The sequence below is a fragment of the Podarcis melisellensis genome (assembly GCF_964234715.1).
Source record: "Podarcis melisellensis genome assembly, chromosome: 4".
Classification (NCBI taxonomy): Eukaryota; Metazoa; Chordata; class Lepidosauria; order Squamata; family Lacertidae; genus Podarcis; species Podarcis melisellensis.
The window spans coordinates 46,139,325-46,153,285 of record NC_138531.1 but is presented as its reverse complement, the minus strand read 5'-3'; the positions used below and the strand labels follow the sequence as shown (position 1 = coordinate 46,153,285).

The 13,961-nt window shown below is 38.8% G+C and overlaps 1 protein-coding gene across 1 annotated transcript in view; it reads left to right on the top strand.

Annotated features, from left to right (window-relative positions):
* Nucleotides 1-13,961, top strand: part of CFAP47 (cilia and flagella associated protein 47) — a 200,419-nt gene that overhangs the window by 148,435 nt on the left and 38,023 nt on the right. The window contains exons 58-59 of the mRNA XM_081908931.1: nt 8,496-8,655; nt 10,362-10,459. Of these exons, the coding sequence (XP_081765057.1) occupies nt 8,496-8,655; nt 10,362-10,459 (258 nt within the window). The remainder of the gene's footprint in view (nt 1-8,495; nt 8,656-10,361; nt 10,460-13,961) is intronic.

Here is a 13,961-nt window from a genome sequence, read left to right as displayed (position 1 = left end):
AGGTTGGTGCCAAAGGTTCCCATGATCTTTGTGCCTTCCCTTTCTCTGGAGTAGGAAGGTCCAGAGAAAAAAAATATATTCTACTGCCATCTTGTCCAGGAAATCCCATCCTGATAGTACAAACATTGCTGGCATAGGTGTAGTACTTGTTGAATATATCTTCCAGCTGTCCCATAACTCCAGATTATAGAAAGACCCAAAGTTAGCTCACTGTTCTGTTTTTTGGGTCCCACTGCTTTGAATATATTGTTTACCTTCTCCATAACTCTTATAATCTAATAATATCATAACTCTAGTTCTCGACAAATGGAGTTATTTAAATTGTTCACTGTAGCGAAAGATTAATTTAATTAAAATGAATATATATACCCTATTTCAACACTGTCATTCTCTTCTTTTTGATACTCCATCACATATTCGCTAGGATTAACAAACTTTTCTAAACATTATTATAGAAGAGATTATAAATCATTCAGATCACATATACAAACCTATCCCTTGCCATGATTAAAGGGAATTTAGATTTCCCAATTTACTGTTCTGAATAGTGGTATTTGGATTAGATAAAACTTGTGCTGTTAAACCTGTCTGAGTTAATATAAAAGGAATATTCTTATTACTCCTATATTTCAGTTTGTATTTAGCTATTCAGTTTAGAACATATTATTTCTACCCAGAGTCTCTTGGGCTTGCTGATCGGAAGGTTGGCGGTTCGAATCCCTGTGATGGGGTGAGCTCCCATTGCTCTGTCCCAGCTTCTGCCAACCTAGCAGTTTGAAAGTGCACCAGTGCAAGTAAATAAATAGGGATTGCTGTGGCAGGAAGGTAAACGGCAATTCTGTGTGCTCTGGTTTCCATCACGGTGTTCCATTGCACCAGAAGTGCTTTAGTCATGCTAGCCACATGACCCGGAAAGTCGTCTGTGGACAAACACCCTCAGCCTGAAAGTGAGATGAGCGCCGGAACCCCATAGTCACCTTTGACTGGACTTAACCATACAGGAGTCCTTTACCTTTACCTTATACTGCTACAAAATGAGTACAGTATGTGACTTAAGGTTGAAAATATAATAAAATATGACATGCTTTTAATATACTTTGATAACGAAACAGATGGAGTTTTATTCCAATTGATTTTGGAATAAACATGCCCTGGTGTCTACAAAGGACAGAATGTAAATTTTAAAAAATTAAAAATTAAAATAGATTGATACTGTGATTTGCTACTGGTTTAGTGTTATTTTTTTGGAAAGCAATGTAATTTTTAGAACTTTGAAAGGAAGCTGATTATTAGAAATGTTATTTTATATGGTAGTAACAGGGGCGCGGGTGGCGCTGTGGGTTAAACCACAAAGCCTAGGACTTGCCTATCGGAATGTCGGCGGTTCGAATCCCCGTGACAGGGTGAGCTCCCATAGCTCGGTCCCTGCTCCTGCCAACCTAGCAGTTCGAAAGCACGTCAAAGTGCAAGTAGATAAATAGGTACCATGCTGGCGGGAAGGTAAACAGCGTTTCTGTGCGCTGCTCTGGTTCGCCAGAAGCACCTTGGTCATGCTGGCCACATGACCCGGAAGCTGTACACCAGCTCCCTTGGCCAATAAAGCAAAATGAGTGCTGCAACCCCAGAGTCGGTCATGACTGGACCTAATGGTCAGGGGTCCCTTTACCTTTAACAGGGACCCTGCCATGTTTCAAATGCACAGATGCTAATAAAAACACAGTCGTTGTACCGTTCTGCTTCTGGATTATGGTACAGAAGCTGTCAGTTTTTAAATATCCTATAGAAAACTAATTAGAAAAAATGAGGATCAAACTTTAGGTTTACAATTAAATGCCATTAGATGGGTTGGGTACTACTACTACTACTACTACTATTAGGATTCACTCTTCAGTCTATAAGCCAGTTAAGAATTAGATTTATTGTTTCACGCAATGTGTCACTGCTTTTTCTGATGTCCATTCCTTCATATGTACCTGTGTACTATAGTAAAATGTCAATGTTTTAACATTACCTGCATCATCCTGTAAATAGAAGTTACCTCCATTGAGTTCATAGGGACTTATCAAGCAAGCCTGACTGCAACTATTGATGTATTCAGGAAATTGAGAAGATTGTAAAGTCAGGATGTGAGTAACCCGTACTAGGTGTTACAGCGTAGGAGGAGGGAATTAGACACACGGCTGCCATCTTCATAAGTAGAAACATGTTTATCATAACCTCTAGTTGGGACCTGTCACTCTTATTAGCAAGAAAGCAAATAGTTTATTAATGTCACAGACAATAAAATTCAGTACAAAGAGACACAACATTTAAAAGCAAATACAAATAATTATATATTTTTCTCCTCTCAAGAAACCAGCAATATTTTTTCCTGATCTAATCACTCTTGGAACTTCCTCTCTTGCCAGTTATCAATATAAGACATTTCTTATAAAATTCAAATATTTGAATTTGAACAAATTATTTACATCCTGCAATTTTATGAACATTTTACTCTGAAATATGAACATAGACAAAATATTGGTCTACTGGAATTGATATAACAGTTAATCCTTTTACTTATATATTGACTTGCAATGCCTTAATGATATAAATGGAACTCTAAATATTTAGAATAATTGGGTGCAAAGATGCAAACATAATACAGTGGTGCCTTGGGTTAAGAACTTAATTCGTTCTGGAGGTCTGTTCTCATCCTGAAGCAAAGTTCTTAACCCAAGGTACTATTTCTGGGTTAGTGGAGTCTGTAACCTGAAGCATCTGTAACCTGAGGTACCACTGAAACTTTAGAGGGTGTTTGTATCTTTCTCTAGCAGAAACCTTTATGCTACATACTTTCAAAATATGTGTAGCTAACAAATTGTCCCACAGTTGACGTATTAAAGTTGTAACATTCTTTATGTTTATTCCTATACTGTTTGGCAATGTGTTCTTTTAACACCTCATTCTTAGACATATTTTCCTGGATGTAAGCCCACTTGATTCCAGCAGAACTTTGCTAAATGTGCAGAGAATCTTGGCATTAATCGTGTATATGATAGTGTTAGTTGTAAGGGCACTTTTTATGATAAATTAATATTAATTGCCAGAATATGTGACTGGTTGTTTGTTTTCTTTGGGGTTTTTTTAGCAGTAGTTATTAATGGCCAATCTTTAAGCAGGCTTCATTTCAAAACAAAGTAAACTGCATTGTCACTGCATATTTCATTACTGATATCAGCACTCAATCCATTTGTTCTCATCTAAACAGCAACTGGTTAACTTGCTTTTCTTTTTTTTTATAATATTTTTATTGGTTTTTACACATATTAAAGACAATACAAAACAAACACAAACATCAAAGACAAACAACAAAAATTGACTTCCGCATGCCTTCCCTTCGCCACATCCTTGTTTTGCCATTTTTTCAAGCAACTCATCAATCAATCTTTAGTCAAGTCCCTTTTGAATTTTCTTAGAGTTTAAGATTTACAGCTGTAATTCTTTGTTTCTTACCCCTTAACATCTTATCAGTCCACAATTTTACAATAGTTTTTTAAATATGTTTTAAATTTCCCCCAGTCCTCTTCCACTGTCTCTTTCCTCTGGTCACGGATTCTGCCGGTCATCTCTGCCAGTCCCATATATTCCGTCACCTTCGATTGCCATTCTTCCAGAGTAGGTAGTTCTTGCATCTTCCAATACTTTGCCAACAGGATTCTTGCTGCTGTGGTTGCATACATAAAAAATGTCTTATCCTTCTTTGGTACCAATTGGCCGACCATGCCCAAGAGAAAAGCCTCCGGTTTCTTTACAAATGTCCACTTAAGGACTTTCTTAATTTCATTATAGATCATTTCCCAGTAGGCTTTAATCTTTGGGCAAGTCCACCAAAGATGATAAAAAGTACCTTCAGCCTCTTTACATTTCCAACATTTGTTATTGGGCAAATGGTAGATCTTTGCAAGTTTGACTGGGGTCATGTACCACCTATAACTTGCTTTTCTTTAATACCAGAAGAACAGCTTTTAAATTCAAGCTTTCAATCAGTGAAAGTGTATAGAGCTTCTGTTGGAAGTGCCAAGATCTTTATGAAAGATAAGCCTCATGAAACGGCAACCAGAGCTTGTAAATATTCTGTCTCTGGTAAATATTATTTCCTGAGTTATGACAGTCGTATTAACAAATAGATGAAATGTTCATTGTGTTTTCTTTAAAAGTCTTTTCACAGTCCCTCTTGCGGACTTGCCTTTGAGGTCATTGCGGGTCAGAACATGACTGAGTCAGTGGCATCCTTTTAATGCTTGAACTGCTCCTGCCTCTTTATGCTCCCAGCACAGCAGAAGCCGGGCAAGTTTTCCAAGGGGGAGGTAGGATACATACTGCACTGTTTCTTCTTGGCTGCCTTTTCAAGTGGGGATGCAACTCCCCAGTTACAAACACTATCTAAAAATTTCTGGTGAGAGGCTTTTTGCTTCAGGTTTTCTCTATAGCAGTAGACAAACAGCATCTTGGTGGCCCCCTGCAAGGCATTCGTGCAAACCAGGTGGTGATCTGCTTCTAGAGATTTTCACATCCAACCGCTTGCAGGTCTTTTGTTTGTTTGAAGAAGAACAAGAGTGTTTGATTTTGTGGTGGAAATGATCAGCAGCAAAGACATTTTTACTGCTTTAATTTCACATTTAACACCTGTTTTAAAAAATTGTGAGATGGGCTTGGGACAGGGGAGGGTGGTAATAATAATAATAATAATAATAATAATAATAATAATAATAATAATAAATAATTTGTACTCCACCCATCTGGGTGGGTCTCCACAGTCACTCTTTTCGTAGTCCCACTTGTTTTGGTACTGTTTCTTGTTTCTTGTGTTTTTGCTTTCAAAAAGTAATTAAAAAATACTCCTTATATTAGTTGCCTAACAATATTAAGCACTATAAGATCTTGCCTTATATTGCTCACAAAAGTGAGTAGTCTGTTCGGGGGGGGGGGAATAATGTGAGCTCACCTGATCCTCCCCATCCTGACCAATGTGAGAACTGTTGTCTGCTGTGGAATCTGCAAATTGCTGGTTTCCATCAGGTCATGTAGATTCACTTATAAAGGCTGCCTCTCTCCATTCACATTAAATTCCAGAGATGCCCTTTCCACTGAGCTCCATTTGCATGCCAAAATAGGCACTTTTCCCACCTGCCTATACATGCAGCTAGCTCATGCCGCAATGCATATTGCTTGATTGTAGCAATGGCTGTTGGGAATGATTGTACTTGATGGCATATCATGAGGTCAGCCATGCTTTTTTATGTACAATTCCCTCTGAGAGCATAGTCACAGCATCAAGTCTTGTTGCCCCCAGGGGGACTTCCTGCTACTAAATTATTTTCAATGCATGCAATGACAGGAACTCATGTGTTAGCTGGCAGTTTGTTGGTGGCTGTAATTACTTTTCTAAAACTACCAAGAGAAGGCAGAGAGGCATATTTTAAACTCCAAAGAACTAATTGCAGTTTTTAAGGATTTGTGTTCATCTCCTAAAAAAACCAAACCCCTGCTTCCCATGTCAAACTGAGACAAGTCAGCTTCCCCCCCCCCCCCGAGTACATTTTTAGTATGTTCACATCAGCAATGTAACATTAACAGAAGGGATTTCTGTTAAATTGAGGAGCTGTGATAAAACAAAAATCTTCTTATGTTAAGTTGTTCATGCAAGTGGATTGCTTATGTGAATATTCATTTACTTCCATGTATTTTGAAGATGACTACAATAACAAAGGGACGTGGGTGGCGCTGTGGGTTAAACCACAGAGCCTAGGACTTGCTGATCAGAAGGTCGGCTATTCAAATCCCTGCGACGGGGTGAGCTCCCATTGCTCGGTCCCTGCTCTTGCCAACCTAGCAGTTCGAAAGCACGTCAAAGTGCAAGTAGATAAATAGGTATCATTCCAGCGGGAAGGTAAACAGTGTTTCCGTGCACTGCTCTGGTTCGCCAGAAGCAGCTTAGTCATGCTGGCCACATGACCTGGAAGCTGTACGCCAGCTCCCTCAGCCAATAAAGCAATATGAACGCCGCAACCCCAGAGTTGGTAACGACTGAACCTAATGATCAGGGGTCCCTTTACCTTTGCCTTACAATAACGATGCATAAAGATAGCACCACATAGAGTGCATTACTGTGGTTGAGGTTGCCAGTGTGTGGATCATTGTGGCTAGGCTATTCTGAATGGTAGCTGTACTTTCGATTTGGCCCACTGAGCCCCTGGCATGCACCTGTGATGTCCTTTGCATGCTAGCAGCTAGGTGATTCATGGATTTTTTTTATCATGACCTGGTGCAATCCAGGTCAAGTTGAAAACCCCAATGGATTCAGTTGTCCCTGAATTTTGTAATGGTTCTGTATGAATCGGAGCCAGTGGCCAGATTGTTATAACATTGAAATAGAAAGGCTTTAAAATAAAGTAGACTTTTAGCACAGGTAACTCGCAACTTATGCGGGTTCCTGGCTCTTGCACGTATAAGCAGAATTGCACTTCCTTGGTTTCTCAACAGCTGATGCCGCCAACACCACCTTGTGTTTGAGGCCCATTCTGCAGTCTGAAGCTCTCCCAACCACCTCTTCCACACTCCAGTCTCTTTCGTTGGCCCTCCAAACCTCTCTGCATGTCTCTCTGGCCTCTCTAACTCCCTCTTCCTCACCCAAACACTCTCAAGCATGCGTTGTGAGTTACCCTTATTTACTTGGAATGTGAAAGGTGCCCTGCCCTATTTTAGGAGATTCCCCCTACCCACACTGTTCAGGAGGGCTCTACCAACCAACCACACAGGTTTTTCTGGGGCTAAGCAAGAGGATACTGTGCGAGGAGGACATAATAAAATCTGCCAAGCTTCCCTCTGCTTACTGTTCTTAGGGTTCAGCCCATTGACAGGTTTTAAACTGTTGGTGTCAATATCAGATAAAACAAGCTGTTGTTGAAACGTCATGAAGTTGTGCTTCTGGTAGCTGCTTTTTCTGAAGTGTGTTCTTGTATTTTGATGGAATATCAGACATGATTTCTCCAATGACTACTCCTGCACCCAAACCTAGATTGTTCCAGGTTTTGATAAATTACAGTGGTACCTTGGGTTACATACGCTTCAGGTTACAGACTCCACTAACCCAGAAATAGTGCTTCAGGTTAAGAACTTTGCTTCAGGATGAGAACAGAAATCATGCTCCGACTGCGCAGCAGCAGCAGGAGGCCCCATTAGCTAAAGTGGTGCTTCAGGTTAAGAACAGTTTCAGGTTAAGTACGGACCTCCGGAACGAATTAAGTACTTAACCCGAGGTACCACTGTACATGCTAAGTGGTAGGCAGACAATTTCCGTAGGCACTAAATGTACTTTACCTTTTAGAGTACATTGGGGAAATCAGTACCTGCAAGACAAGTAGGAGATGGTATCTGCATCTCTTTAGTTTTGGAGTGAAAACCCTGCTGGCTTCCTATGGAGGAACCAGCAATAAACTATGTAAGGAAAACTTTCCTTTGACACACTGTACCTGAAACACAAGACACCTTTGCTCTTCTAATCAAACACTTGAATTTCTGTTTCCATCTATTTTGAATATTTATAAGGTAACAAATATAATTTGTAACAGAGATAAAATATTTAGATAAGACTGGCACAACTCTACACAGCACCACTGTTTCGATTTTTAGAAGCCAAGCACTGCTGTGTAAATTGTAAAAACCACCATACCACAAAACTCCAATTAAAAGACAATTTGCCGTTTCTTTTGAGACAAGCACACACACATGGAATTTTCCAGCGGAAAACTGTGTCACTTTTTAACCAATTTAAATGTGCTTTTTAATATACCAGAAGCACGGATTCTCAAACTCTGTCCACAGAGTCTTCTTGAAAATGTTGAAAATTTTACTGAACTCAGCATTTGCAAAATGTCAGCCAAGAAGGGGAGGTCAGCCCACATTATGGTCCACAGTTTGAGAAATACTATACCAAATTGTTATTTCCATGAAACTGACACTGAATATATAGGAGATGCCTTATGATGAACGGCTAAGGGAGCTGGGCATGTTTAGCCTGGAGAAGAGGAGGTTAAGGGGTGATATGATAGCCATGTTCAAATATATAAAAGGATGTCACATAGAGGAGGGAGAAAGGTTGTTTTCTGCTGCTCCAGAGAAGCGGACACGGAGCAATGGTTCCAAACTACAAGAAGGAAGATTCCACCTAAACATTAGGAAGAACTTCCTGACAGTAAGAGCTGTTCGACAGTGGAATTTGCTGCCAAGGAGTGTGGTGGAGTCTCCTTCTTTGGAGGTCTTTAAGCAGAGGCTTGACAACCATATGTCAGGAGTGCTCTGATGGTGTTTCCTGCTTGACAGGGGGTTGGACTCAAATGGCCCTTGTGGTCTCTTCCAACTTTATGATTCTATGAAATTTCTGGCATGATAGTGAGTAGTTGACAAACCACTCCTTTCACAATATGTGTTTAAATTACTTATTGTATTTTTAGGAATCGTTTTGGGCCCAAAAAACAAGTTGGATATTCCAGTATTCTTTGCACCTCACTCAATGAAACTGTATGAAGTTGTGCTGGTTATTAAAGTTGAAAAGTTGGATGCTGATAAATGGTCTTACGATGACACCTTTGAATTAAGCAAAGCACTAACAAGGTAAACATTTTAGTCACAGAGGAGATAAAATTGATGTCTGCTATTATTTGAAGTAAAAAATAATTGTGAGCTCTATCACTTTAGAAGATTGTTTATTGTAGTATTTATATATTGCTATAAATGTTGCAATGGTTAGAAATGGTTAGAATTTACTAAGTCTAGAATGATTTTTCACACTTTGCAAACCTTTTAAATATTACTGTACATCGAATCATAGAACTGTAGAGTTAGAAGGGATCCTGAGGATCACCTAGTCCAACCCCCTGCAATGCAGGAATATGCAGCTGTCCCATATGGGGGATCAAACCTGCAACATTTGAGTTATCAGCACCACACTCTTGCCAACTGAGCTATCTAGGGCTTATTAGACTGATATTATTGAATTTAGAGGTGTGAAGATGCTAGTTGATATGATAGTACCCTGCCCCTGGAGAAAAGTGGTGGAGAGCAATGCACCTGGATTATGTTCCAAGTATTCTCTCTGCCAGCCTTAGAAACTCAGTCCTCTGAAAACAACCATCTTGCAGAACAAATCTTAGCTGGCTATCCCAGCAAATCTTCTCAAAGTTTTTGTTTTTTAAGAACTTTCCCCCCATTATTCAAAATACAAATCGTAACAATGATGCCCTCTGGATAGCTGAAACTGAAGTGGTGGCTCTGGAACTTGACAAGATTGCTTCTAGGTGTTTTCTAGAAAGTGGCATATAGACTCCACTGTTTTCTGCGCTTTTGAGGACAATGGAACTATTGTGATGACAACTACAGCACAAATGATGGGGGGTTAGAGTTGAATACAACTGAATGCATGTTAGACCTCATGTTAGTATCTACTCTGTGGCAGTGATGAAAGCTTTCTTTCTTCAGTATGACTGAATCTGTGCAGGGTCATCCAGCATAGATCTTCTGAATGGTGAGAGACTCCTACCAAGGAAGTTAATGGAACCTACAGTAGTCTGCTGCCACTGATTTGCTAAACACCTTAAGGATTAAGGCCACTGCATACAATTCTGACTTGGAAGCTGCAGTTACAATAGTAATGGTCTGTGATGTAGCTATGGCTCTGTCTGGTCAGGCTGATATGGATACCTCTCCACTTGTTCACCCAGGGGGTATGGACAGGATACTCAGAGCCACATATGTACTCAGCCTGTTGCCCTTGAGTGATAGTGGTGGTTGTACCAAACTGTTTAATTGATATACTTTGAGCAATGAATTTTGTAAACTGTATTTTAAATTATTTGATTGTAGCAATTATTTTGATGTGTTATGCTTCCAGTCTGTTATCTTCTTTGACTATAGTTCTCTATAGAAAAGAAGAGTAAATAGTTGAGGATAGGATAGTAGCAAAACACAATAGCCACTATCTTAGAATATATTTGTGCCCAACTCCAACTGAAAACAATTTTTACTGCGCAGATTAACTTCTGACATGATTCATTTAATTATCTTTGTTTTGATTTAATGACAAGTGTTAATAAGAAGTCTATTTATGATCGTCGTAAGAAGTGGATTTAAAAACAACCAAAAGCCTTTTACTTCAGTGTTCCAAAAAAGTTAGCACCTTCTGGAAGCTGGTCCCACTGAACAAATTTCAAAATGGTCACAAAGCATTGCTGGAAATCTTGGTTAATTGTATTGTCAATATCACTTGTATCAATGTTCTAGAGTAATCATATTCATATGTATATATTACTTCTGTTTCTCAGCAAAACTGTAATAATGAAGGATGAAGTCATCCGGGGAATTCGTTGGATCTATCCAATTCATGGAATTCCTGAATCGCCACCCTATAAATCTGCACCAGGTACATATGAGCCAAGAACTGCAAACTTTTCTTATATAAATGGAAATAGTCCCCCCCCCCCCAGCTATAATTCAGTCTGGAAATAGTTGGAGCCATGGTCCCTAACATTTAGGTGACTAAATAAATAAACAAACAAACAAACTGGCTCTTCCTTTTTTTTTTTTAATAAATATTTTTATTGTTTTTCTGAAGTACAAAAAACAAGTCAGGTACATAACATTAAAAGAAGAAAGAAAAAAGAAAAAGAATCCATCTTTTCAAAACATTTTTTCATCACCTACCGGACTTCCCCACATCCCCCTCACCCTGCGTTCTTTATAATAAAAAAAAATCAGCAAATTATTATCTTGTTTCATGTATTGCTTTGTACTTTCAAATAGTTATGTTTTGGGTTTAAAATACTTCTTAATATAAATGTAATATCATTTTAAACCTTAGTCCCTTCTTAATTATAACTTAATTTCCCATAACACCAAATCTTGTTGCTGAAGCTAGATTTTTCAAATCATGCAAATTTTTAGCATTCATATAACTTATAATATTTTTGTAAATAGTCCTTAAACTTTTTCCAATCCTCCTCCATTGTTTCTTCTCCCAGATCTCGGATTCTGCCGGTCATTTCAGCCAATTCCATGTAGTCCAACAACTGCGTCTGCCACTCTTCCAGTGTGGGCAAATCTTGTGTCTTCCAGTATTTTGCAATGAGGATTCTTGCTGCTGTTGTTGCGTACATAAAAAAAGTTTTGTCCTTCTTTAACACCTTCTGGCCAACAATGCCCAGGAGGAAGGCCTCTGGTTTCTTAGGAAAGGTGTACTTAAACACCTTTTTTAACTCATTATAAATCATTTCCCAGAAGGCCTTCACTTTTGGGCAAGTCCACCAGAGGTGAAAGAATGTCCCTTCAGCCTCCTTACATTTCCAACATTTATTATCAGACAAATGATATATCTTAGCAAGCTTGACTGGGGTCATGTACCACCTGTATATCATTTTCATAATATTCTCTTTCAGGGCATTACATGCCGTGAATTTCATACCGGTGGTCCATAACCTTTCCCAGTCTTCAAACATAATGTTGTACCCAATATCCTGAGCCCATTTTATCATTGCTGATTTGACTGTCTCATCTTGAGTGTTCCATTTAAGCAGCAAGTTATACATTCTCGAAAGTACCTTGGTCTTTGGTTCTAACAGTTCTGTCTCTAGTTTCGATTTTTCCACCTGGAAACCTATTTTTTTGTCCAACTTAAAAACCTCTTGAATTTGAGCATAGTGAAACCAATTTTGCACCTTATTTTTTAGTTTTTCAAAACTCTGCAGCCTCCAAGTTTCTCCAACTTTTTCTATGATTTCCCCATATTTTGGCCAGCCAGCCTCCATATTGGGTTTTTTCCAGGCCTTGGCCTCTGCTGGTGATAGCCACCTCGGAGTCTTACCTTCTAATAAGTCCTTGTATTTTGTCCAGACCATAAATATTGATTTTCTGACAATGTGATTTTTGAACATTTTATGAACCTTTGCCTTGTCGTACCACAAATATGCATGCCAACCAAAAGCATTGTCAAACCCTTCCAGATCTAGGACATCAGTGTTCTCAAGAAGTAACCAATCTTTCATCCAACTGAAGGCCGCAGCTTCATAGTACAATCTCAAGTCTGGCAGGGCAAACCCCCCTCTTTCTTTTGAATCAGTTAATATTTTAAACTTTATCCGGGGCTTTTTGCCCTGCCAAACAAACCTTGATATATCCTTCTGCCACCTTCCAAAACATTCCACTCTGTCCACAATCTGTAGGGTTTGAAACAAAAATAACATTTTCGGCAATACATTCATCTTTATAGCTGCGATTCTACCCAACAAGGAAAGTTTCAATCTTGACCAAATTTCCAAATCTTTTTTGATTTCCAACCAACATTTTTCATAATTTTCTTTAAATAAATTCAAATTTTTAGCAGACAAATGAACCCCTAGGTATTTCACTTTTTTAACCACACTTAATTCTGTCTCCTTCTGAAACCCATCTGTTTCTGAAGATGTCAAATTTTTAACCAAAACCTTAGTTTTTTGCTTGTTCAACTTAAATCCCGCCACCCGACCAAACTCGTGAATCAATTCTAAAGCTCTTTTTGTACTAGATTCTGGCTCCTGTAGTGTTAGAACCAGATCATCTGCAAAGGCTTTCAGTTTAAATTGTTTCACTCCGACCTGTATTCCTTGCACCAACCGGTCCTCCCTAATCATATTCAGGAGCACCTCCAGGACTGAGATGAATAAAAGAGGGGATAAGGGGCACCCCTGTCGTGTCCCTTTTTCAATTTTGAACTCGTCTGTCACCACATTGTTCACTATCAGTTTGGCCTTTTGCTCTGAATAAATTGCTTCTATTCCGTTTTCGAACCCCCGTCCCACTCCCATCCCCTCCAAGTTTTTCTTCATAAACATCCAAGAAATGTTATCAAAGGCCTTCTCTGCGTCAATAAAGATTAACACAGCTCTAGTATTGATATCTGCTTGTAAAAGTTCCAAAATATCAATGATGTTCCTAGTGTTGTCAAACATATGTCTACCTGGGAGAAAGCCTGCCTGGTCCTTATGAATTATTTCATTTAGCACTTTCTTAAATCTACTTGCCAAAATGTCTGCAAAAATTTTATAATCCACGTTTAAGAGTGAGATGGGACGGTAGTTCTTCAGTTGAGTCTTTTCAGTTTCCACTTTAGGTATCAATGTGATGAAAGCTTCTTTCCACGTTTCCGGTGCCTTCTTCCCCTCCATAATCTGATTACAAACCTCCATTAGTGGTTGTATCAGGTAGTCCTTTAATGTCTTATAATACTTGGAGGTGAGTCCATCTGGACCTGGAGATTTGCCCAGTTGCATATTCTGAATGGCATCCTCAATTTCCTGTTGTGTTATTCTGTGATTCAGGATTGCTATCTTTTTCTGAGGTAATTTTGAGAATCCATTAGTTTTTAAAAATTGATCTATCTCAGTCTCTTCCTGAGGCCCTTGCGTATAAAGTTTTTTGAAATATCTCTGGAAACACTTTCTAATTTCCTCAGGTTTCTGTATACTTCTACCTTCCACCTCTAGATTGGTAACAAAGTTCAATTTTTGTCTTTTTTTCAACTGCCAAGCTAGCAGTTTCCCACACTTATTCGCTGATTCAAATGATCTTTGTTTCATTTGTTTAATCTTCCATTCCACTTCTTGATTTATCAATTTCGCGTATTGTGCCTGATAAAACTTAATTTCTCTTAGAATCTCTTTGGATTTTGGTTTGGATCTCAATTTTTTCTCACCATCTCTTATCTTCTCTAATATCTTGTCCTTTTTTCCATTCCAGAGTTTTTTCTTAATTGTATTCTGTTGTATCAGAAACCCTCTCATAACTGCCTTGCTTGCGTCCCAGATTGTTCTCTTTTCCACTGAAGTGTTCAAATTAATTTCAAAATAGTCTTTTAAAGTTTTTTGGGCCTTCTTTACAATCTCCTGATCTCT